The following is a 25,052-nucleotide window of genomic DNA, read 5'->3' as shown; positions in this document are numbered from 1 at the left end:
GATTTGCTGCTTGCTAAGATCTATATGTGTCTGGTAATTTGATTTTGCCGGAGCTCAACTTGCTTGCCCCAGGTCTTCTCTGAAAGGATGAGAGCATCCCCAGCCCTCTTGTGTTCTTTGCAGAGCAAAAAAGTTCTAGCAGCTACTTACCTGGCTCTGCAAATATTCATTGAGTGTCTACTATGTACCAGGCACTGTGCTGTGTGGAAAAATGGTGCCAAACATGACTCAAGCTTTCATCACCCAAGAAGAGTTTATAAACCAGAGGACAAGTCAGCCATGTGAATCCCTTATTGCAATTACAATTTATGAAAATCACTATATTATACAAGGAAGGGAATCTATTAAAAACCAAATTTGAGTAATGGCTGTGCTCTGCTGAACTTCAGGCCCTATACAGGGCAAAAGTTTATCTCTAGTTTCAGAATTTATAGCAATCAGAATATCGGAACATTTGTAGCAGCCAACTTAACGCAAAAAGAAATGGACTTTTATATTATTAAGGAGGAAGTCAAAAGAGGGGGTGGGCTTTTTTGTTATTGTTGTTGAGTGGCGATATAAAAAATACCATTTCTGTAAGATGAAAAAATGGTTTAATATGGTTAATTTCATCAGATTTAAACTAACAAACATCTGAGCTGGCTAAATTAATCCAGGAAGGCTTCCTGGAAAAGTTAAATCTCAAATGTGCTCATTAAGAAGGTCAAGGGTGCAGCTTCTGGAGCTGAGAGGTGAGAGCTTTGCAGGAAGAAAGAACAGTATGTACAAAAGAACAAGAGGCAGAAAGGAGCAAATTGCAGGTGGTGGGAAGGTGGTAAGCAGATTAGCAAAGGGCTGAAGACAAGGGCGCTGGTAAAGAATAATGAGAAAGGAGAAATGGGGCTGGTGGGATGGGGGAAGGGACGGTGGCAAGAAGAATGAGGGCAGAAGGTGAGAGGCCCTGAGAGCCAAATGAAGGCTTTTGGAGTGAATACAAAAGGCAGTAGGGGTGCTGGGGCTGAAGAGGGATTTGATGAAAACCCTGTTTGGGAAGATTAATCTGGCAACCTGCACAAGCTGGATGGAAGGAGAAAGGCTGGAGTCAGGTCGATCAGCTAGGAAGTTCATGCAGTAAAAGCTTGCCTGAGGTGAAAGGGACCTGAATGGGGGTGGGGTGCAGCAGCAAAGCTAGGAACCGAATAGCTGACGGGTTACAATAGAAAAGGAAGTGGCAGGGTCAGGTGCCTCCTCCCTGGGCTTCGTGAAAGAGGAGTTAGGGGAAACGCCTTGAAGTCCAGACTGGAAAGCTGGAGAAAGCCTGCTAAGGGGTACAGATGTGAGGGCCAGGGTTAGGGCTGGTGATGGCTAACTTTTCATCACGTGCAATGCAGGGGTATTAGGAAGGGAGCCTAGGAGACAAGTTCCTATGAATCAAGAAGGTACACAGAAAACAGAGATTATTTGCTTTGTCAGGAAAGAGAAGCGCAGCCTTATTTGTAGACAGCCATAATGAAGAGGCTGGAATAAGAACTTCTAGACCCAGTCTTTCTCGTGTACCCATCTTCCCGCTTTGTCTTTCAAGCGTCTATTCCCAGTAACAGGCACCTCTGACTTCCCAACCAACATCCACTTCTATGACATTCTCTGGTACACTCACAGTAGTGTACCAGTGGTGGTTTGCTCTTATGTCTCCCTCCCTAGAAAGTCATATTTACAAAACCACTGAAATGACTAAGTGATCCTCTAGTCACTGTGAGAGTTTAAGCAGAGTCGGTTGAGAAGGGAGAGCCAGAGTGGATATTTGAAAGCAAAAACAAAAATGACACTTGTTCCTGGCATGGTTTCCCTGCACATTTAATAGTACGAGAAGTGGAAACAAGTCAATCGTCTGATAAAAAGCTCAGTTATTAAATACAATCATTACCAAATAGTTCTTTCAGAGAGCACGGGCGCATATGTTGTTAATGGCTAAAACGAGCTTGTATCTGGACTACACTACAGTTGAGAGCAAACAGTAATGAACACTCATCCCCATCTTCCAACCCATCCCCACTTCCTCATGTCCACTCCAGAATCAAGTAAGAGCCACTGGCTGCCATTAGATATGAACTGTCAGAAAGATGAGAAAAAAATTACCCTGGTTTCTTTTGTATTGGCTGCAGCTACTACTTACACGAACTTGTATTGATATATAGTCGACTTTGAAAAACCATGATGATATAGCATTAAAAAAATCAGAATGGAATTCAAGAGACCTGGGTTTATAAAGCCCAGTTTGACCACTAATCAGTTTACTTTCCTGAGCCTCAATTTTCCCAATGCAAAAGTTGAGCAGACCCTATAAGCCTCATCATTTAGGATAGGTCAGTTCCATCATTTCATTTTTTTCTCATTAATTCATTAACCTAACAAATATTTATTCTGCCAGGCACTGTGAAGTTGCTGTGGGACTCAAACCTGCTTCTTATCTCCATGGAGCTTGTAGTTTGGGAATGAGGAACAGATAACTGAGTAGGTAAATATTACTAGCAAAGTACAAATCTGCAATAAATTTGGGGACCTTAAAGATCTTGAAAGCAACTTAGCTGGGCATACAGGGTCATAGGAAACATCTTGATGCAACAATACTTAAGCTGAGTTCTAAAGGAAGAGAACTTAACTGTGCTCAGATAAATGTTTATGACAATGGGAAAGGAAGAACATCCCAGGCAGAAAGCATAGCATTCGTGAAAGGGCTAAAGAGAGAGCTTGGCATGCATAAGCAACCTGACGGAGTTCATCAGGGCTGGAGCAAAGAGACAGAAGAGAAAGGGTTAAACCCAGACCAAGTAAGACTCATGTAAAGAATTTGAACTTTGCCCTAAAGGCAATGAAAAGTCATTCAGTGAGGGACACCTAGAATGAAGCTAGATTTGCAGTCTAGAAAGTTGGCGATGGCTGCAATTTGTGGAGAATAGACAGTAATTTGGACAGAGGAGTCAAACAAGAGTGAGAAACAAAGACGCAGAGACAGTACGCAGTACATACCCACTCTCACGCACATACACAGAGGCACAGCTAAAGACAAACTGCAGAAATCCTGTCCTCACTTTACAACGAGATGTCCCTAAGGTTGAAAGTTTTGCCAGTCTGTGAATTAATGTGAATTAAATGGAACCCTGGGAAAGTATTGTGTTTTACCTTTCCTCCATATCTAATTTTTACAGAATGTTAAGTACCTGCCATCTCTGCAGCTATTATCGCAACACCTTATTGTAAAGCAAGGCAAATGGCAAACTAGGCATTCGAACTAGAATTAGACAAGTAATTACCACACAGCTATGTCAGGGACAGGAAAAGGGAGAGGGAGCAGGAGAGGGGAAATATCATAGCTGTCACTTATTTTTCCAAGAGTTTCAACTCCTCCAAAACATGAATGGGCAGAGAAAGAGAAAACTAGGGTTTGTTGCCTGGGTGAAGACCTGAAATGAATTGCAGTGAGGTGACTGTATGGTTTGAGCAGCTCATGAGCCTCTGTTCTCTCATCTGTAAATGGGAGAGTTGGGCCAGATGGCTTCCTACAGTTTAGTGTTGCATACACTTTGGAAAGTGCAGCTTTGATGCCCTCAATGGCTGGCTGTCCATCTCTCTATCTGGACTTGTGGCTCTCTGTCTTTTATTGTTCTTGCCTTCCATGTAGTGAAGTCAGCAATTTTTAAACTTGCAAGGCCACCATGTTCTAGTCGCCTGTCTTTTGGGGACTGTCTGTTCTCCCACACCCCGGGTTTCTCTTTTAGCTCTGATGAGTTCTGATTCTGCCCGGCATTCCTTAGTGCTGCCACTTGTGCAGCAGACAGAAGCCAAAGCCCAAAGTGGATTTCCCAAGCAGGCTTGCTTACTTACAAGTCTTTTACTCTGTCTGAAGCCATCCAACACAACCCATAGAGCGCTCATTTGCAGGGGGCTGCCTCCTTGCTTCTTTCTCTCTGATAGGTACAGTGCTGATGTGCTCTAGTGGCGTCCCATTCTAGAACAAAGTTTGTGGGGGGTCCAACTTCTAAATCACTCTCCATTCAACCTGACAAGTATTTATTGAGCACCTACTGTGTGTCTAGCACTCAGCAAGATTTTCCAGGGACTGCTGGGGTGTCTAAACAATACAGCCTAATCCTGCCTCAGCAGGGGCTGAACAGTACTGCAATGGCTTTGTTTAGAAGGAAAGACTGGGCTGAGGTTACAGCCTACAGACTGCATTCAAGTCCCTTGGCTTGGAAATGAGGATGGATTTTCAACAAAAGTGAGGAGTTGAACTCACCCTAAGGCTTTAATTCAGTGCATAGTTTCATTTGAACCTTGAAGTTACCTTGTGTGCACCAGAGGGTACAATTCATTGCTTACCTTCTTCAGAAGGTTCCTCTTCAGAGAGTCTCAGCATTTCTAAAACGTCATTAAAGCCATAATCTGTCACCTTTAGTACAAAACGCCCATCTACCACACAATTCCGAGATTTTAGCCTCCCGTGAATAAATTTTCTGTGGTGTAAGTATTTCATTCCCTGCAGATGACACAACAAAATTTATTTAGCCACTCATTTAACTGTTTTATGCTTTTAGAGTCAATTTCTGTGATTGTTAATGGCATGGGCGATTATAATCCAGAATTCAACCCTTTTCTCCTATTTGCAGGCAAAGCAATCCTTTGACACATGTTGAGGTCTAGTCTAGCTCTAAAATGCTTGGCTTTGAGAAAGAAAAATATCTTGTGTTTATTGAGAATTATGTGCTACTGGGAGATGTATTGACATTTCAAGTACAGGATAGATCCATACCCGTGTAATTGCCAGGATCTGGGAGATTCTCATTCTCCCCCACAGATCTAATGCAATTCTCAATCCATTATTAGCAGAAACAGAAACTAGTGAGGCAATTTAACAGGAGCTATGAATTGTTTGCATATGTATACTGTAGAGGTTCTACGTCTTCAGAAAAACCATGTATGCTTGTAGATATGCACATAAACAAAACAAGAAAACACTGCAGTTTTGATTTTCTATAGTGCATAATTGGAAATAAACTGAGTATCAATAAGGGAGTAGCTAGATTTATGATACATTCTTATTCTTGAGCATTCTGTAACACTTAGAAAGAATAAAGTCGACCAGTATGCACTTCTAGAGATATAACTATAAACCAAATACAAAATAGTGAGCTGCCAAGTTATGGGATGGCATGTGTATTAAAAAGAAATACAATTGTTTTAATATATGCAAATAAACATAAAAGGAATTTCAAGTCTAGTTTCCAAATTTTTTGCAGTAGCTAACTTACAGAAGAGGTGATAAAAGGAAGATGGTTGGATAAATGTCAATGTTTTTCTCACATAGATTTTTAACACTTGATTCTAATTTAATGTACTGTTTTATAAGGAAAGAATAGCTAAGTGGAGAAAGCTAGGTGTTTCCCATCTGTGGGATTGCATGAGAGCCTCTACATGACATTCAAATGTAATGTACAAGAACTGCCCATCAGATGAGTTTAATCGCTTGACACAGACATACATCTGTATTTTAGTATTTAGAATTGTTGATGCCAAGTGGCCTTTTAGTGCACTAGCTCTGCTTCGCAGCCTGGTACCTCTTTGCATTCCCACGCTTTCGATTTTGTGCTCTCAGGAAGGCTTGCTCTTCAGCACTTCCAGGCCAAGTCTACAATGGGCATGCTTTTCCCCAGGATAGCTAATGTTTGAATATCACTCACTATGGGCCTGAAGAAGATTGTCTCCTTTAACTAAGCGAGTGCTGTGTGTAGTGTGAGCAGAAATAGTACTAGAAGAGGAATTGGGGGATTTGCATTCATATCAGCTATGACAATATAGCTATATTGTCATATTTTCACAGCATTCCATTATCATCTCTGCCACACAATAGTCAGCTGATAGATACATATTAAGAACATACTATGTGTGCTGGATATTGTAAACTAAAGACTGTCTCAAGTAGCCTTTCCATGCTTCTGGAGGTTTGGAGAAGGTTAATCATGGCCATTTTACAAACTGAGAATGAAATAATGTCTTCCCCTTTCATACCTCCTTGAAAACATCTGTCACTATACAAAACTCAAGGCTGTGATTAATGTGTACATAGCTCAATATGTACTCAGACCAACGCCATCAAAATGCAAATACACAGAGCTTTATGTCATTCCATAGAGTTCATTGACTCTACAGAAGTTCATTCATAGACCTTTTCATAAATTCCCATTGTAGAAGTCTATGACACAGACAATGGAGATGCTCCCTTATATAATCAGTGGACACTTGTGTTCCAGTGGTAGAGGCCCACATCCACAATTAGATTTACAAAGTCTCATCATCCAGTTCTAGACTGAGACATCTTTTAGAAAATGAAAGCCAGCAGCTGGTTCTAAATAGTGTGAAAGATTCTAGGTGAGACTATTCCCCAATATCTACAAAGCAGCTTAGAAGTGGGATATGGCTAGAGGCAGAAAAGAACTGATGACAAACAGAAGAAAAGAGGGAAATGTGGCCCGCAGATTGAGAAGGAACATGGACAGATACTTTCTGTATCAATATTCTATACGTATATGGACAAAAGGGCAGTGAGAGGGTGGAGAGTCGGTACTCGGGAGAAAATGCGGAGGAGTGAAATGATCACAATAGCCCACAGGAAAGAAAACATCTCCAAACCTTACATTTCTAACCTAATAGAGTAGAACAAAACCAACAGTCAAAAAAACTTTATAAATTTCAAATCTAGAACGAAATTCCAAGACTCCCTTAGTCTTGCCAGTAACCTTGATGAGGTCCAGCAGTAGTGATGATTTGAACATCCAGTCGAGTTTCAGGTCATCATTTGTCAGTATGTCTTCTAGGCTCCTTCGAGAACAAAATTCTGTCACAATGGCAAACATCCCTGAATCACAGAAGAAGCCCAATAAAGGGTTGACATTCTCATGCCGCAGGTCTTTCATCTGCAAAGAAGACACGCGGAGAACAGTCACAGCTGCCATCTTTCAGTGGCAGACTGTTGGCTGCACTACACAAAGGTACAAGAATGAGGATGTGCAAGATGCCAAAACTGCAAAAAATGAGAAAATAAATATATCTTATGTATTTTCTTGAGATATGAGAAAATGATAATACGATCATAGGATAAAAAATGAATACAGTGCAGTTACTTCTCCCAAAAGAGCTCACACTCAGTAAAGAGTAAAGTGATCTCGAAATTATATCTCATCATGCACTGTGTTTTAAGAGACCATGAGATGTTGAGTGAGTTCAGAGGTTAAACAGCTCATCCAGACAGGCAGTAGAGGAGGCAGGTATCAAAGGAAGCTTTCCAAAGGCAGGTATCAAAGGAAGCTTTCCAAAGAATTGATAACTGGACTATACTGAAGAACATACAAGGATTGATCAATTGCCATGATGGAGGGGCAGAACATTTCTGAGTTGAGGAAACTGCAATAGGTTTAGTCTTCCCAGGTTACTATGCAATGTGGAAAATTTGAAATATCAAGGTAGAGAAATAGACAGAAGTCACAAATCATGATGTGACTATCAAAATTTCATTGTCCTGTGTCATATAATTTTATGGAGAACCGTGGCATAAAATTAAAATAAATATACTCTATTAATAGTTCCAGTAAGTAGAATCTAGGCACACACATTTGTGCATGCGTATAATCTGTGCATCTGCACAGTAAACTAATTATATATCAAATTATTTGAAAAAGTTGTATTTATGTTGAACATGTACAAACCTTTTTCTTGTTACTCCTAAAGCAATACAGCAATTATGTACATAGAATTTACATTGTAATGGATATTACAAATAATCGAGACATAATGTAAAGTATATGGGAGGGTGTACATTGTTTGGATGCAAAGTATTGTTCTATTTTATGTAAGAGATTTGAGTTTTCATAGATTTTGGTATCTGAGGGGTTCCTGAAACCAATTCCCCGAATATAGTAAGTACAATTCTCTGGCCATATGTAACCGCATATATGTGAGTGTGCACACACTCATGTGCACACAGGCTTAGAATGGTAGCAACACTGAATGACTAGAAACAGACTAGATCTTAGATGCATAATGTCATGAGGTGAGAAGTGAGAGGACAAAGTCAAAAGATTGTCACATGGAGTATGGAGAAACAGCAGTCCATTTACTGGCATGAATTATACAGTAAGACTCAACAAGAAGGTCTGAGCCAAAAATAAGTTAATCTTCATGGAAATTGACTCTCTCCTTTGCCTATTAAGTATAAAAAGCCTGACACCTATGACAATTATTAGTCTACTTCAACCTAAACCAATTAAAAAAGACATGAAAACTCGCTTACATATAGCAAATTAAGCACATTCTTCTAAGATTTCATTCTCTTATGAACCAAAAAAATCAAAACCACTGGGCTCTAGAAATGTATTTAAAAACTAATACAAACTGATTAAGAAAATAATTCACATTCCCTAGCCTATACTAAAAGTAAGCATAGCAATATGATGAAGTCTAAGCAATGGAATAAAAGAGAAGGGATATGTTCTAGTTAAAGGCTTTTAAGAAGCAAGTAAATATTATTTCATACTAATTTTCTAATTCTGTTGATAAATACACATTTTACAAGGACATCAGACATCATAAATCCATAAGATAGCTGTAGCCTGGGTTTCTGAACCATCATAGTGAAGGAGGATCACCAACCAATCAAGAAAACTTGTCTTTTGTTACTGATTGAGTGAGAATTAAATTTATGCTGTGTTTTAGCATATTTAGTGCCCTGGGTGTGGTAGGATACACTTTTAATATCAGCACTTGGAAGGCAAGGCAGGTAGATCTCTGTGAATCCAAGGCTACCCTGGCTACATAGCAATATCCATGCCAGCTAGGGCTACATAATGATAATCTGTCTCAAAAATAAAACTCTAAAAGGCCAGGGTTATAGCTGAGTGATTGATCACATACATGACTTACTGAGTTCAATTCCCCAGCACCAAAACATATTAATTATTCAGAAGCATATTATTCGAATAGCCATAATACTAGCGTATTTTGAGCCTACATCTCTGCCTGAACTTTACAGCCATCCATCCTCAGATGCAAACATGAGAGAATATTCTGTGTTGAAAGTAGATAGATACCTACATGCAGTCTTGCCCTATGGAGACTCTGAATAATATGGAGAGAAAGACTAGAACACTTTTGCAAGGTGAACAATTACTAGATAGACATATACTTTACCTCTTCCATAATGCTAACTTAGCTGTCTACAATCAAAATTTCAAGGGTTGAATGTGTCTTGCATCAGGATATTTGTTATTTCCCTGTTTGACATAAAACCTTTAAGCATTTAACTACCAGAGATACCTGCTTCTGAGTCAAGCACTAACACACATAATGTTAAATACTACTTTGGTTAATTAAAATGATTCTGAAATATGGCAAAACCAGAATTAATCCCACCCACCTTCTCTCACACCAGGTATTATTAAATTATACATTGATACGTATTGCAGCAGCAAGATATTTTCTACCATTGACTATACATATCTGTTTCTGGCACTTTATTTTGTTTTGATCATTGTATAAACTATTGTTCATATTCCTGTATCAACCTATCTACTGTCTAACACCCAGAAGTCAATAGTCAAACAGAAAATATTATTAAGGTACTGGCTATGAAACTCTTTTTAAGATTATTTTCTTTTTATTTATTTTATTTTAAATAGTGCACATGTGTGTGTGCATGTGTATGCGTGCATGTGAGAGCACACATGTGTAGGCATGTTTATGTGAATTCAGGTACCCCCAAAGGCCAAAGACATTAGGTACCCTGGAGCTGGAGTTACAGGTAGTTGTGAGTCATCTGAGGTGCACACTGGGAATTAAACTCGGATCCTCTGGAAGAACAAGACATACCCTTAACCTCTGGGCCATCTTTCCAGCCCCAAACTAGAAATTTTATGATCTAATACTACCAAGCAATATATTGCAAGAGTCAGAGGGTTCTTTGAATGCTTTAAAATGTAGATATTTGTATTTTTTATTTACATGTGTATATGTGTAAGTCTGTATGACACGTGTGTGTGCTCATGACAGTCCATAGATCCTCCAGAACTGAAGTTAGATGATTATGAGTCACCTAACATAGGTGCTTGGAACTGGATTAGAGTCCTCTGGATGAAAAAGCCATTACTCTGAACTGCCAAGCAATCTCTCCATTCCTGAGAGTATTGAAAATTTATACCTCTGCTCCCACATCATTTTAGCAGCATTAAAAATACATTTGAAAATTAAGAAAAATGAAAATTATTACAAATAACAAATATGTTGATAAATATGAAACAATATATTTTAATTGTCTTAATTTCTTTAAAATACATATTAATATTTAAAGTAAAAACTGGCCCTGTATTATGTGGTTCATAATATTCATGAAGATAATATACATTCAAATACTAAAGCAAAGAATGTAGATATGCTAAAAAGAGCAGTGTGTTTATAAATCTTTCATGTTTGTGGTAAAGTGGTACAATATTAGCACTAAGCCTATTGTGACAAGTTCAAAATTCATTCAGAACTTTCTAGAACAATTACTAAAAAGAAATCAGTGACGTATACCTAAAAATTCAAATAGAAGAAGCAAATTGAAGTCCATCCACAGAATTTTAGTAAAAGGAAAGCAAGAAAAATGAACAAAATAAAACAGAGAAATGGATGAGATGGAAGATAAATAGTAGATCAAATTCTGAACTATTTCAATTGGTACCTCAATGTACTGAAGATTGCAGTTACTAAGTACAGGTTGTAAAACAGTGGGAAAAATGCAAAAAAAAAATACATGCTGCCTAAAAGAAATGAACATTCAATCCAAAAATTAAAGTGATTCAAAGTGAGAAAATAGAAAAATACTCTACACAAAATTAAATGAGAAGATGAAATGGCTATATTATTATTGAATAAAACTCATCAGGAAAACAAGTATTACTAGTTGAAAGTGAATTTTTATAATGATAAAAACATCACTATCATAAATGTGCATATATGTAGCTGCAGCCTGGAGCTGACTCATGCTGGATCCAAGGAAGAAAATTTTACAGAGTTCTTTCAACTCTGTGTTTGGTGATGTTACATTGGTAGGTAAAATGGCAGGGGGGGGGGGGAGGAGAACCTCATAATGAAAGTATTTACAAAACAGTAATCAGAAACTATTCAAATTTGCTTTTTTTCATATAGAAACTGTTGCAAAGTATTTAATAAGACACTAACATATATGCCCTTAGCATTAGAGTAACGATGTACACAAAAAATGTAAAGTTAAACAATAGGGAAATTTTAATAGTAAAGGAAAATACATTGACAAGAATGTGGTAAGGATATATGAGATCAAAAAATGATCTTATCAATAAATTTTTCTGATAAACATAATTGCAGAAAAAAACCTAAAAATCATCCAGAACTACTTTCAAAGAATGAACAAGTTTCAATGAACAAGTGGAATTTATTCCAGCTATATTAAGGTTTATTCAATACTTATTTTCAAGCAATAACCTTAGTATATTAATAGAATAAAGACATAAAAAACAACCATTTCAACAGGTAAAAGAAACTATTTTTGAAAAAAACAACATAACAGAAATTTCTAGACAATCAGGAGTACATATATGACTTAGAGATTACATTAGACATAAGGGAACTGTATTGAAGCCTTTTCTTTTAGAACTAGAAATATGGCAAAGATGTTGACCATTTCTAAACAATTGTAAAGCCTATGCATGCATAATGATTGAAAAATAATACAAACAGAGAACTCTCAACAGAGGAATCTAAAATGGCTGAAAGACACTTAAGGAAATGCTCAACATCCTTAGTCATCAGAGAAATGCAAGTCAAAACAACTCTGAGATTCCATCTTACACATGTAAGAATGGCCAAGATCAAAATCACTGATGACAACTTATGTTGGAGAGGATGTAGAGTAAAGAGAACACTCTTCCATTGCTGGTGGGAGTGCAAGCTAGTACATCCCCTTTGGATATCAGTATGGTGATTTCTCAGAAAATTAGGAAACAACCTTCCTCAAGACCCAGCAATTCCACTTTGGGGTGTATATTTAAAGGATGTTCAATCATACCACAAGGACATGTATGTGGTCATCTATGTTCATAGCCCATTGTTTGTCATAGCTAGAACCTGGAAACAACCTAAATGCCTCTTGACCAAAGAATGGATAAGGAAAGTGTGGTACATTCACACAATGGAGTACTCTACAGCAGAAAAAAAATGACATCTTGAAATTTACAGGCAAATGGATAGAGCTAGAAAACATCATATTGAGTGAGGTAACCCAAACCCAAAAGGACAGCTATCATATGTACTCACTCATAAGTGGTTTTTTAAACATAAAGCAAAGAAAATCAGCCTACAAATCACTATTCCAGAGAACCTAGACAACAATGAGGATCCCAAGAGAGACATACATGGATCTAATCTACATGGGAAGTAGAAAAAGACAAGATCTCCTGAGTAAATTGGAAGCATTGGGACCATGGGAGAGGGCTGAAGGGGAAGGGGAGACAGGGAGGGGAGCAGAGAAAAATATATAGCTCAATAAAGTCAATTGAAAAAGAAAAATAATATAAATAATAGAGGAGAAGGGAAGGTTCCTTCTTATAATAAATGTCAGCCAATAAGTATACAAAGTAAGTTAGTATTATAAAATTATGACCAGGCTTTGGTGGTACACACCTTCAAGCCTAGTACTTGGGAGGCATAAGCAGGGGTATTTTTGTAAGTTTGAGGCAAGCCTGGTCTACAGAGTGAGTTCCAGGACAGCCAGGGGTATACAGTGAAACCCTGTGTTGAAAAATGAAGAAAAAGAAGAAGAAGAAGAGGGGGAGGAGGAGAAGAAGGAGGAGGAAGAAGAAAGGAAGAGAGAAAGAAAGAAAGAAAGAAAATTAGTAAGTAAAATAATGAATAAGAGTAGACTAAAAAAAGCAGAAAGACACAAACATGGTGTCTCATACCTTTATTCTCAGTTCCTAGAAGGCTAAGGCAGGAGGATTTCTATGTTTTTTGGGCCAGCCTATACTACAAAGTAAGTTACAGGCCAGCCTGAGTTACAGAGTAAGATCCCATCACAAAAAAAAGAGTAAACTATTTCTATAGGTTCAAATTATTTTAAAATCATATACTAATTACTGTGGGGCAAAGTAATTCACATAGTAAGCCATGTACTCAAAGTTAACATCACCAACAATGGGATGTGAGCTGACATTGCGTTCCTCCTGGATAAACTGCACGGAAAAGACTACATCCCTCCAGAAACTATCTGGATAAAGATGCATAAAGAGAACCATGATAATGTTAGGCAAACCTAGGGAGAAGGTTAATTTGCCAATAACTGAATTCTTTAAAATATATTAGGGTGAAGAAAGAGAAGTCTGAGAAGCTGTCATACTAAAGGAATCCTAAGAGACATACAGCCATGGGAACCTACAGTGTAAACTGACAAGAGAAGAATTGCATTATACTGGTATTGTGTTAAGGCAATTGATAAATTTAAAATATGGGTAGTAATTTAAATAACAGCATTGTAGAAATGTCAAATTGATTTTGATCATTGTACTCTAGTGAAGTATAAAAATGTTTTCGGCTTTAGAAAACAAATGAAAAACAACGTAAAGGTGAAAGACAATGTCTGCAACTTACCTTTAAAGGATTCTGAATGTATAAGTAGATCAAGTAGACAACTGAGCAAACTGAGCACGTCCTAAATCTACATGAATGTCCCCTTAAAGAGTCTTGAGGGTTCTTCCAGAAAATTGAACTGATGCCAAAATAAAACTCAACATACACACACACACACACACACACACACACACACACACACACACACCAAAAAGAAAAGGTGTGATGCACAACCCTTATGTTGGCTTATCTGTTTATTCACGTATTTATATTTTATAAGCTTCTGCAGTTTGAGTCATTTCATCTCTATTTTGAATGTAGTTTTTAGGGTTAGTATCTAAGATCATAAAATCACCGCGAAATAGGTTGTTTCTGCTGCCTTTGGTCCTTTTCATTTTATCTATGATTATTTTCCCTTCAGTTCCAGGCACCAAAATCCTATGTAAGGGAAATACCACACCATGATAGTTCATCTAACCCTTAGAAAAACCCCTGTTTCCCATGGGCCATATCGCTCGTTTCCTTTCTTTCCTCACTTGCACTGTGGTCTGCATGCAGTTGGTCCTCATTCAGATCTGTTGGAATTATTTGCCTGCTTTGTAAATATGGAGAAATTTACTATTACTAGCTCTTGAAAGAACCAAAGACAATATCCACTAATTTTTCACAGACCCCAATTCAAGTTCAAGGAGAAGGCAAGAATTTAAATGGCTTAGGAGACATCATGCCTGACTTATTCATAAGCGCTTCCTTAAGTAAACTATCCAAGGACACTTTGATCATAACCAGTGGAGTTAAGAAAATACCATATTTCAAACATTAATTACCAGATGAATCTTCAAGGTCTAAAAAATGGGCACATAGATGATTATGGTATACTTGGTTGATAATTATCTTAATAGGTATTATTTTTATAAAGAAGTTATGAGCCAGAAATATGCAAGAAGCATTGGATGTATCGTCTCTTAATTCTCTTCCCAATATAGAAGAGAAGGCAATAAAAAGCAGACAGACATTTTGCAGATAGGGACATGAATATGGGTGATGGGTGCAAATTAATAAAGCTCCTTCTGTGGTTGAGAGTCTGTGTTTTCCATTTTTCTGAATTTGCTATTGTGTCACAAGATCATACCAAGCTAGTAATGACATTCTGTCCTTCCCCTGCACAGGTTTTCTCAGACTGCCTCATGCTGGCCGGCTGCTGCTAATTACTTGGAAGAAAGTATTGGTTTGAATAGGGATGTACACAAATGAGGGCTTCTCATACCATTTCAAACACATCACTTGCACTTGATTTGATAGACTTCATGTCCCCAAAATCTCCAGGAGGGAACTTTTTCAGCCACACCCAGTCACCCTGGAAAGAAAAGGGAAAGAGTACTGATGAGACTTAGTTGTCAGTCTAGACAACTGTCCCTTTCACATCAAAGGCTTACAGTAAAATTACCACTACAAGCAGATTGTTTATCTCCTCCCCCACCCTTGACACCAAAGAAACTCCCATTCTGGGTTAAAATGAACTCATAGGAAGTAGCTAAAGTTAAATGTGTCAAAGCACTCAGGGCAGGGAAATAAACCACGTGTATGCAGATCCCAGGAAATGCCAGGATATCACTCTGAAATGTCTTCCTTAACTCACTGCAGAAAGTGCCAGGTCACTTCACTTATTCATGGCTAAGTGATGTGGCACAGGGTTTGCTTCGATTAATGGTGATGGTTGGTGATTGCAATTCCGACTGCCTTGAGGTGTCTGTAGTGGGAAATGCAAGGCAGGAGATAGAATGCCCCAAATGTTTGCAGCGTTTACCTTGCTTCATTTTTCTCTTGTGTGATGGGCCATGGGGTCAAGGTGGGGGCTCTCTTACTCATTAATCATAAACTCACTGATTTAAATGTAGATTAAACATTTTTTGTTATTTTGATTCAAACATGTACTGCCGCAGTAACAGGTCATCTAGACCCTTTCAAAAGTCTATTTTCCAACTCTTTCTATTTGTAATCAAATTTATTTTTTTGGAGTTGAAATGTTTGTGGGTATAATGTGATAATTTGATACAAGTATACAATGTGTAAAGATCAAATCTGAGTAATTAAAATTGATTCTTAACTTTGAAACACAAAACAACAATTTCTAAGGTCACTGTCAATTGTAACTCAATTATTTTATTCTTTCCTCACTTCACTGCTAGTACCTGATAATTTTCTTCTGCATGCATAGCCTCAAGGTGTCATCAGTCACCAAGCCATACTTAGTTCTGTCCAACCAAAAAAATTTTAAAGGCAATATAAATATAGATTTCTTTTCCTCTGTGATAATGATAATGTCTTACACTGTGCTCCCTGGTCTTCAAAGTGCCTGCACATCTATTACCTATAGCCTGGAGAGTCCATTTCAAGCTGCACCTACTTGTCATCAAGTAGAGATAATAAAGAAGAGAGCTTTGTGCAATCAAATTGTGAAAATAGGAATGTGTAACCACTCTCTTATTAAGGAATATACCCAGCTGTAGCAGCTCATCTGGAAAGCTGCCAGAGGCAAAGGCTAATGGCAGCTGCAGGCATCTCAGTAACTCCCCTGCATTTTGTGTTACAAAGCTTCTCCTTGCCAAGGAGTTCAAAGTCCCTCAACTAGGAAAAGGCTCTAGATTTGTCTGGACAAATCCACGAGAGTCAAGCTCATTGCCCGTAAAGCTCAGAAAGGCAGGGTAGCAGGAGTTGGCGCCTGTAGCAGAATGGTCAAAGTGTGACCCTGGACCAGCTGCATCAGTGTCAGCTGGAAACTGTTCAGAAGTACCAGTAATTGAGTTCTACAGAACACCTAGGGAATGACAAGGTGTAGGGTTGGGACCAGCAGTCTGGATGTTATCAAGTCCTCATCTTAATTCCGACCCATATTCAAGCCTGCAACCTAAAGACCAGGCTTTCCCCTTGCCTTATCTCTGGGATTCCCTTCACTCACAGGTTCTTCATTTACCCCACACTGACCTCCTCCTACATATTCTGCTCTTGGGCAGGGACCTAAAACTCATTCATAGTAGTCAAGAGGACCTGCCACAAGTTTAACTGTTTTATCTCTTAAAGAACTTGGCCCTTTACAGCCAGCAAAGGCTAAGCCTTAAGCTAAGAGAACAAACCTCTAACTGGAATTTTACAAAATGAGATGATGTATAATAAATATGTACTGATGGGTTAAAAAAAAAAAAAAAAAAAAACCTTTACAGCCCTTTGGCAACTGTCACTTGGCCCTCAGTAACTACCAGCTGCTTTGGCACCTTAGTGCTAATTAGATGATGATGTTTTCCCTCAGGTTAAAAAAAAGAAGCCCTAATTCTTTGAGTGTATAATTGTGCACTTTGTTTTTGGGCAGAAGCCTTGGCTGCGTAAATGCATGCACATTTTATAAGCACACATGTTCCACCCTCACATTTAGTCACCCACACTCTGGTCACAAAGGAAGGCATCCCGCTGGTACATTCTGTATGTCACCAAGGTCTCCCTGCCAAGGGAAGCCTCTTTTAGGGGATATGGAGTCATGCTATTAGGATGGGAGAAAGAAATTGGACGCAGGGTTCCATGAATACGAGATAGGAGAAAGAGGGAAGCTCAAGGAATTTCTGAAGCATAGTCAAAATAATGATTGAGCAATGTGTATAATTGGGAATGGTGGGATAGCTATAGCTTGACGCCCTGCCCATTCCAGAGTTAGGCCTGGAAATCAGAACATCTGCATCTCCTTCTGTACAACTCCCATTTAAGTTAGAACATATTGTCACCATAAATAGAGCCTGCATCGATGTGATGCCCTCATATGGTGTACGATGTGAACGTCAGTTAGTTACTAAGAGCTCCAACTGCCTTATAGATCATACATGATACCTTCATAATCAGAGACATAGGTTGACCTTCTATTGGGATTATTCACTGACAGAGTAGCTAAGAATACTTTTCCTGTCAAATCACTAAATTTGAGGGCTGGAGAGGATCTTACACATACAGAACTCAATCTCATATCTCCATGAAGAACCCAAGACAGTAACAGCACCAATATTTTCCAGTGCCCACTTGGTTCCCCTTTTCCCTATCAGGCCCCCTATGTTTGGAGTATATTTGTTTAAATTTTAGTTCTCAAACATTCTGTAAGCAAATTTGTATTGAGTCTGTGTGCGCCTTCATTCATGAAAAATGAGGGAAAAGGAGGAAATGGGGAGCTTTTATCTCCACCACACATGGACTAAATAGCTTTTGTTTGGGGGTTTTAAAACAGAATGACAAAATATTACACTTATCACTTTTACTTTTTAATTAAGAGAAAAAAATCATCAAATTCCATTCATGGAAGTTTTCTGAAGTAATTTAGAATCTATCTGCTTTGCACTCAGGCCATTGTGAATTAACTAAAATAAGAGAACAAGGTCCTAAGAGTATGGCTCTGCTTCAAGGTCAAGGGTAGCCTTAGCATACCCACTTAATCTGCCTTCAGTGTCCCCACCTTTTAAGATTTACCAGATGATTTCTTCAGGCTTTGTAACTTTAATAATCTATGCCTCTATGATGAGAGGCAATGGCTGATGGAAGGGAGTGGATAGGGGGAGATAAGTGTTATAGGAAGGGGGAAATAGAAAAGGCTAGACTCAATGCACAACACGTAGGGAGAGGATGGGAATTGGAAGGTGTCCAAAAATGAAGCAGAAGATGAATCCAGGGATTTCTCCGTGATTTGGGTCAGGATCACATTGTTTCCTACCTCATCTCTCCAGCGCTCCAGACTATGGTTATTAGAGCAGAACATGAGAAATGCCTAATAGCATCTGCTGTCACTGCTGTCCGCCCCCCCCCCCCCACACACACTGGTCAGCTCACCTGGTTCTCCTTTCTATATTCACAGAAAACCTGTGGAAGGTTATACAACTATGCATAAATCAGAGTATGAATATTGTGTTGGTGCCATACAATGTATGGGGACTTCTCCCCTCCCCCAGAAAAGCCTGTCTTTGGCTATTGAGCATCTCCATGCATATTATGTGGAAATGCCAGGAATCCCAATAACAATTACCGCATTTGATTGGTTGGTTGGGATTTTTTGTTTCTCTGGGTTGTGTGCAAGAGTATGTGCATTTGTGTGCACACGCGCGCATGTGAAGTAATAGTAATAGCAGTAATAGTAGTAGTAGTTCATGTGTGGGAAATTTATGAGCACTTGTGGTCATGTGCATGTGGAGGCCAGGCATTGAAGTTTGATATCTTTCTTAAATGCTCTCTGCGTTATGTTTTGTGACAGATCTCTCAATAAATCTGGAGACTGAAGACTCAACTGGCTGACCAGAAAGTCCCAGCAATCTTTGCCTGTCTCCACCTTCCCAGGGCTAGAAATATAAACACAAACTGTTGTACTGGGTTTTTTTTTAATGGTTCTGGGGGATTAAACAAAGGTCTTCCCGCTTCTGTGGAAAACAATTTACTGCCTGAGCCTTCTTCCTGGTAGAGGGTATCATTACGCAGCTCTAACCTGCTTAGTAATTACTATGTAGCTCAGGCTTCCCTCTTGTAACAATCCAGCCCCAGTTGCACAAGAGCTGGGATTACAAGTATGTAGCACTATGCTGGGCTACAGTAACAAGTCTTATAGAAAACTGACTTGTTTGAAACAGAATCTACTGGAGGAAAAGACTTCAAATAACTTCTAATAGTGGACCATTTGACCAAGCTGCTGAACTTTTTTTTTTAATCTACTGATTCAATTGATTTATACTCCACCTTAGACACCTCTTTAACTCTAGCCAGGCAGTTTTGTAGACTGTCTTTCTTCCTTTACACCTTACTCTCAGTCTAATATTTATTTCACTGTGTGGTTTTATTGTTATTACAAGCCTTCTGGGGCTAGAGATATGGCTCAGTACTTAAGAGCACTAGCTACTCTTCCAGAGGACCAGGGTTCAATTCCTAGCACATGTGACAGCTTACAACTATCTATAACTCCAGTATAAGGGGATCCAACTCCCACTTCTGACCTCTGTGTAAGCACACAGATGGTAGAGATATACATGCAGGCAAAACAGCCACACACACACTCTCTAAAATAAACAAACAAACAAACAAATAAGATTGTTTTTTAAAAAAAGAGCATACTCCTTTTGAAAAGATAAAGATCCTCCACTCATGAACTGACTGACCAGTAGTCATTCATGAAAAGTTATATAACCAGTTTCCTGTTCAATGTCCAAAACAAGAAAGAATCTGACAAAAATCTTCAAGAGCAGTAGCAGATTTTTTTCTTTCTCAGTTTTATACTGTAACCATGCAAGCCCACCAAATAAAGTACACCGTGATTCAACACATTATTCCACTGAATCAGAGAATCATTAGCAGAGTCACACCAGATGTGGCTGCATATATCAAAAAAATATATCAATGCTTGGTTGCAAGTCCCTATCAACTGAATACCAACAACAATCAGTTGGTAAGAATGGGAGTTCTTTTTTACTTTAAGTTTTAGAAGGGGATTTTAATGAGTTCTCAGGATTATGAACTCACTTCTACTTCTAATTTGGTAAATGAAAAGCAAAGGTTATTAAAATTTACTTCATAATCCTAATGATGTATTTCAATTGTAAAGGCCTAAGTTCATGCTGTTTGACAATCCAGAGCTATTCAAACCCTTCTGCCTTAAATTTTTTAGAGAAAAGATTCATCAAAATCTCAAGCTCACATTTGAAACAAATCCCTCATTGATTAGATTAAATCACAGTGAAATCCAGAGGTTTCCTGCTTCAAATTAAAATAAAACCCACACCCTTGGGTATACAGAAAGACCATATGTGATGCTAATTTGATAGGTAGTCCACTTGTGAAACTGGACAATTCATACACATATTTTATTTATTACATACATGTATATATACGTTTATGTATTTATTTTGTATATACAAACAAGAATTTATTTATCATAGTTCTAGAGGCTGGAAAGATCAAGATCAAGGGACAGTAGATTCAGTTGTTGAGTGAGAATTGCTGTCTATGTCCAAGATGGTGTTTTCACATCCTTTGAAGTGGAGAAACCCTTTGTCCCATGGTGGATGGCAAAAGGGCAGGCAGGCCAAATGCTGTGTGAGGTTTTGTTTAAGGACTTTACTCACATTGATTCGATCACTTTTTAAAATCTCATATCTTTTTATTGATACATATTCATTGAAAACAATAAAGAAAAATTCTTTCGAGAATATTCTGCACTTTAACCACAGTCATACTCCCACACCCTCCTCTCTCTCAGTCTCTCCCAGGAATCTCCTCTCTTCTTCTGGTCTTTCTTCTACATTCATGCCATACATCTCTATATATGTTTATATATTTATAAAAATTCTAGGATTCATAAATGAGAGAAAACACTTGATATTTGTGTCAGTCTCACTTTTTCATTTATTATCTCAGGCTATTCCAAATGTCATCATATTGGTCATTAAACTTTAACACCTAAAGTTTGGAGGTAACATGTTCAGTCCCTAGCAAATCCCCTGTGAATTATTTATTTGGTGGAGGATGATATTCCCTTGGAATATTGCAGCCAATGAAATAAATTCTTCCTTGCTTTAGACTTTTTTTTGCAGTTACTATTGAAGCTGAGACTCTCTGATGCTCCTGGGAGTGTCTCCAAACACAACAAGGAAAGCACACTGGGAAAGCCTCACTTAGGAGGGACAGGACAGGACAGTCTAGTTTCCCTTTACCCCCTGCTTAATGTTCTCCTGCTGAGAAGAAACAGCTCATCTCTACAACTGATGCAAGATTTGTTCTGGTTGCCAAATTCCAATATCTAAGAACAATGAGGCGGAGGTGACCTCTTAAATCTTGAAAGACAGAAACTTCAAATGGGGATTTCTATTTTATAAAGCATAAAGTAACCTGTTACCCCCAAAGATAGTACAGGTGAATAAAAAGAAAGAATTTTCAAAGTTTCAATGTCACCAAAATGTTACAAGTGTAGGAAAAACAACTAGACTTTGAAGGTTACCTTCAAACAATACCCTGCATTATCTATTTGTATCTCTAGCTGTCTCATAACAAACAAGCGACTCGGGACTCAGGGAGTCATTTCTTCTATTACATATAGTGTTGTGGGATGACTGGCCCATTCAACTATGTGGGTTTCATGTCTTTCCCCCACAAACCTAATCAATGCATTGAGTTGAAATATCGATGAGGTTTCAAGTAAGATCAGTTGCTGGGGAAAATCACTGTCAAAACATCAATCAAACAAGCTTATAAATGGACACAGGCAGAAAAAAAACTTAGAGGGGGAGACCCTCAATATTTTTACCCAGAGACTGACACTTCAGTGGCAGCATTGTTTTAAAACTCTAGGAAGCTTCGAATCAAAGAATTTTTAGATGGCTTACCTCATATATTGCTATGTTGGAGTTCTCATAAGTAGCTGGAGTTAGACTGCCTGAAGAAAAGGACAGCCTTGGGGACCTCCCACTTTGAACTTCTGAGATGATCTGGAAGCTTACACTGGCACGGCTTCCTCTCTGTGCAAGGATTTGAAAAAAAAAAAAAAACGAATATGAACAGCAGTGTCATTATGTAAAACTAATTTGTTGTACTCACTCAAAACTCTTTTATTGGGTCTCTGTGAGTTCAAGGCCAGCCTGGCCTACAAGAGCTAGTTTCAGGACAGAATCCAAAGCTACACAGAAACCCTGTCTCAAAAAACAAAATAACAACAACAGCAACAACAGAAAGAACTCTTTTTTTTTTGGTGTTATTGGGATCTTATTTACATTCTACACACCACTCAAAAGGTTAGCATTCCCAAGTATTTTTTCCTCCCAGACAACTTGCCTTTTTTAATTAAAATATAATCACATTATTTTCTTCTTTCCTTTCCTCCCTTCAGCCCTTCTTTTGCATCCCCAATTGCTCTTTCTCAAATTCAAGGCTTCTGTTTCTTTATTTGTTGTTATGTATATATTTGTGGAAATATACTCCTAAATCTATAAATACAACCTGCTCAGTCCCTATAATGTTACTTGTTTGTTTGTTTGAGACTGGGTCTCACTGTGTGGTCCAAGCTGGTTTAGAACTCATAATCCTCCTGCCTTAGCCTGTCATATACTGGAATTTCAGGCATGAAACATGCCATCCCTGGTCCCCAGAGAGAATTTGAATTATATATATATATATATATATATATATATATATATGTGTGTGTGTGTGTGTGTGTGTGTGTGTGTGTGTGTGTGTGTGGCAGTAGTTTATCCTAGAAAACTCACTTTATAGACTTGAAATTTAGAAAAAAAATAGTGAAATTATCTTCCAAATATCATCTAGTCAATCATTTAGTTAAGAGAAATGTGGTTGTAGAGAAACCAAAACTTTTAAAAATGAAACTAGGTGATAAGTTCAGTCCCTCACTCCCAACACTGACTCCATTTTCTTCCAACCTAACAAATGGCATCGTTCTTTCTGAAGATGAGATTAATGACAGAAGGTCTTCCACAGAGCAATTAAGTTGATACAGAGTAAGTGGGATTATCAGTTTGTGGTAAGTGTGAGGCTGAAGTAGGCCAGATTCTTTACTCCTTCATTTTACTTAGACACAAGTCTGAAAAGGAGAGCTGCAAGCTTAGCGGGTGAAGGACAAAATCAAGAGTGTTCTCTGCAATCTGTGTTAATCTTTAAAGATAAGCTTCTATATCTTCAAATAAGCCAGTAGACTTATTTTATGTGAAGATGAACCAAATCAACAGGTACCTCAATATTCTTCTCAATAATCCTTAAAATGCCTTTTGAAAGAATTACAATGAAAAGAAATGAATAGATACCCTTGTTATTATCTAGGTAAGGCCCCTCTTCCAATATTCATACCACCACTTATTCATTCATTATTATTTTTTATTGCTAGTAGTCATAGTAGTGTTTTCATTATTTTGAAACAAAGTCTCACTATGTATAACAAGCGGGCCTTAACAACATAATTCTCCTGCCTCTGCCTTCACAGGAACAAGATTACAGGCACACACCACTAATGTCCAGCTTCTTTACCCTCCTTTTGATAAGGAAGAAAAAGACAGCTCAAGAATACAGGGCTTGAACAAAGATTTTTGGTGTGATAGTTCTCTGTCCTGTACACTTTCTTCTGGAATCGTGCATTCTATCAGTCTTGCTTGCCAATAATAATTCATCTTAAGTCCTTTCTAACACTGCGATTCCAGTGGTCTTTGATCCCCTGAAGATAACTGTTGCCTTAGCCTTGAGTTAATTTTTTCGATATCGAAACTATCACAAAGTCCGAAGACAACGTTCTGCATTTTAGCAGGGCAAGACTTAGGCAACATGTAAAACCTGACTCTTCGCATAACCCCTCCATCAACCTGCGCTGCCTCCAACAGAGCGAGGCCAGGGAGTCATCTACTTTCCCTTCTATTCTTTATTTTCACATCTCAGCAAGAGCACGTAGATGTATATTAGGACATAGACCTCTCTGTGCAGGGCAAGGAGAAAGTGATAAAATCTGCCAAAATCCACATACACTTGGATTTCAGCTTCACTTTCCTCTAAAATCTTCCTTTCTGACCTGCCTTCTCCTGACCTGCCAATTTTTCTAGACTGAATTAATTCCTTATTCTCAAAGAGTTTACACTTTCAGACATTCCTCTTGGATGGAATTTTTGACTTGGTTTCTTGACTGATTAAAGACAGCCAGCTGCAAGTTTGTGACTGCAGAGCAATTAAGCAAAATGTATGCGCCCCTATCTGTTCCACTCCAAAGCTTTGAGAGAAGCCAAATGCCAAAAAGGGACTTAGAGGCAAAGAGCTGTGTTCTTCGGGCGTAATGTCATTCTTTTCCACTTAGACCAAAACACTTAAACAAGCAAATGGGCATTAACATTCCTTAAAGGGCTATTGATATTTGCTGTCTTTTTCTCACACTTACAGTAAGAAGTTGCAATGATGTTTTTATCTTCTTCAGGTCAAAATGTGTACCTAAATGAAATGATCTATCATCGTGTGCACTGTCTTCAAACCTAGGCATTCTGTCTGTCTGTCAACAGCACTGCTGTGGTTTCTGTGACATTTTGCAAGTACTGGCACACTTCTATAATGCAAATGCAGTTTATAAATTAATATGAATGAGAAGACACATAATGGATATTTTGTAGACATCACATGATCTATGCATTGAAAAAGCCAATTTCGTCCAAAATTGAGCATAGTTATTGTTTTCGCTACTTTAGAGCACAGCATACAGACAGCTGTCAAGAGCTGTCAGGTTGACATGGGTAATGTCCAATTGTATGGGTTTGGGAAATAAGCTGCATGTTTTGACCAAAACTTTAGTACATTTATTTCCATTTTCACAATGACTTTTATGACTGATCACATTTGTAGAT

At 38.3% G+C, this 25,052-nt stretch overlaps 1 protein-coding gene across 1 annotated transcript in view; it reads right to left on the bottom strand.

The window, feature by feature from the left end:
• The window catches only part of Gucy2f (guanylate cyclase 2F, retinal), an 81,443-nt gene that overhangs the window by 22,516 nt on the left and 33,875 nt on the right, over nt 1-25,052 (bottom strand). The window contains exons 6-9 of the mRNA XM_048428529.3: nt 22,056-22,187; nt 14,933-15,022; nt 6,771-6,947; nt 4,357-4,513 (exon numbers count right to left, since the gene is read on the bottom strand). Of these exons, the coding sequence (XP_048284486.3) occupies nt 4,357-4,513; nt 6,771-6,947; nt 14,933-15,022; nt 22,056-22,187 (556 nt within the window). The remainder of the gene's footprint in view (nt 1-4,356; nt 4,514-6,770; nt 6,948-14,932; nt 15,023-22,055; nt 22,188-25,052) is intronic.

This window comes from Myodes glareolus, chromosome X (genome assembly GCF_982192425.1).
Source record: "Myodes glareolus chromosome X, mMyoGla1.1, whole genome shotgun sequence".
In the NCBI taxonomy this organism is placed as follows: domain Eukaryota; kingdom Metazoa; phylum Chordata; class Mammalia; order Rodentia; family Cricetidae; genus Myodes; species Myodes glareolus.
Note: the sequence above shows the minus strand (reverse complement) of the source record. Positions and strands in the feature narration are given on the sequence as shown.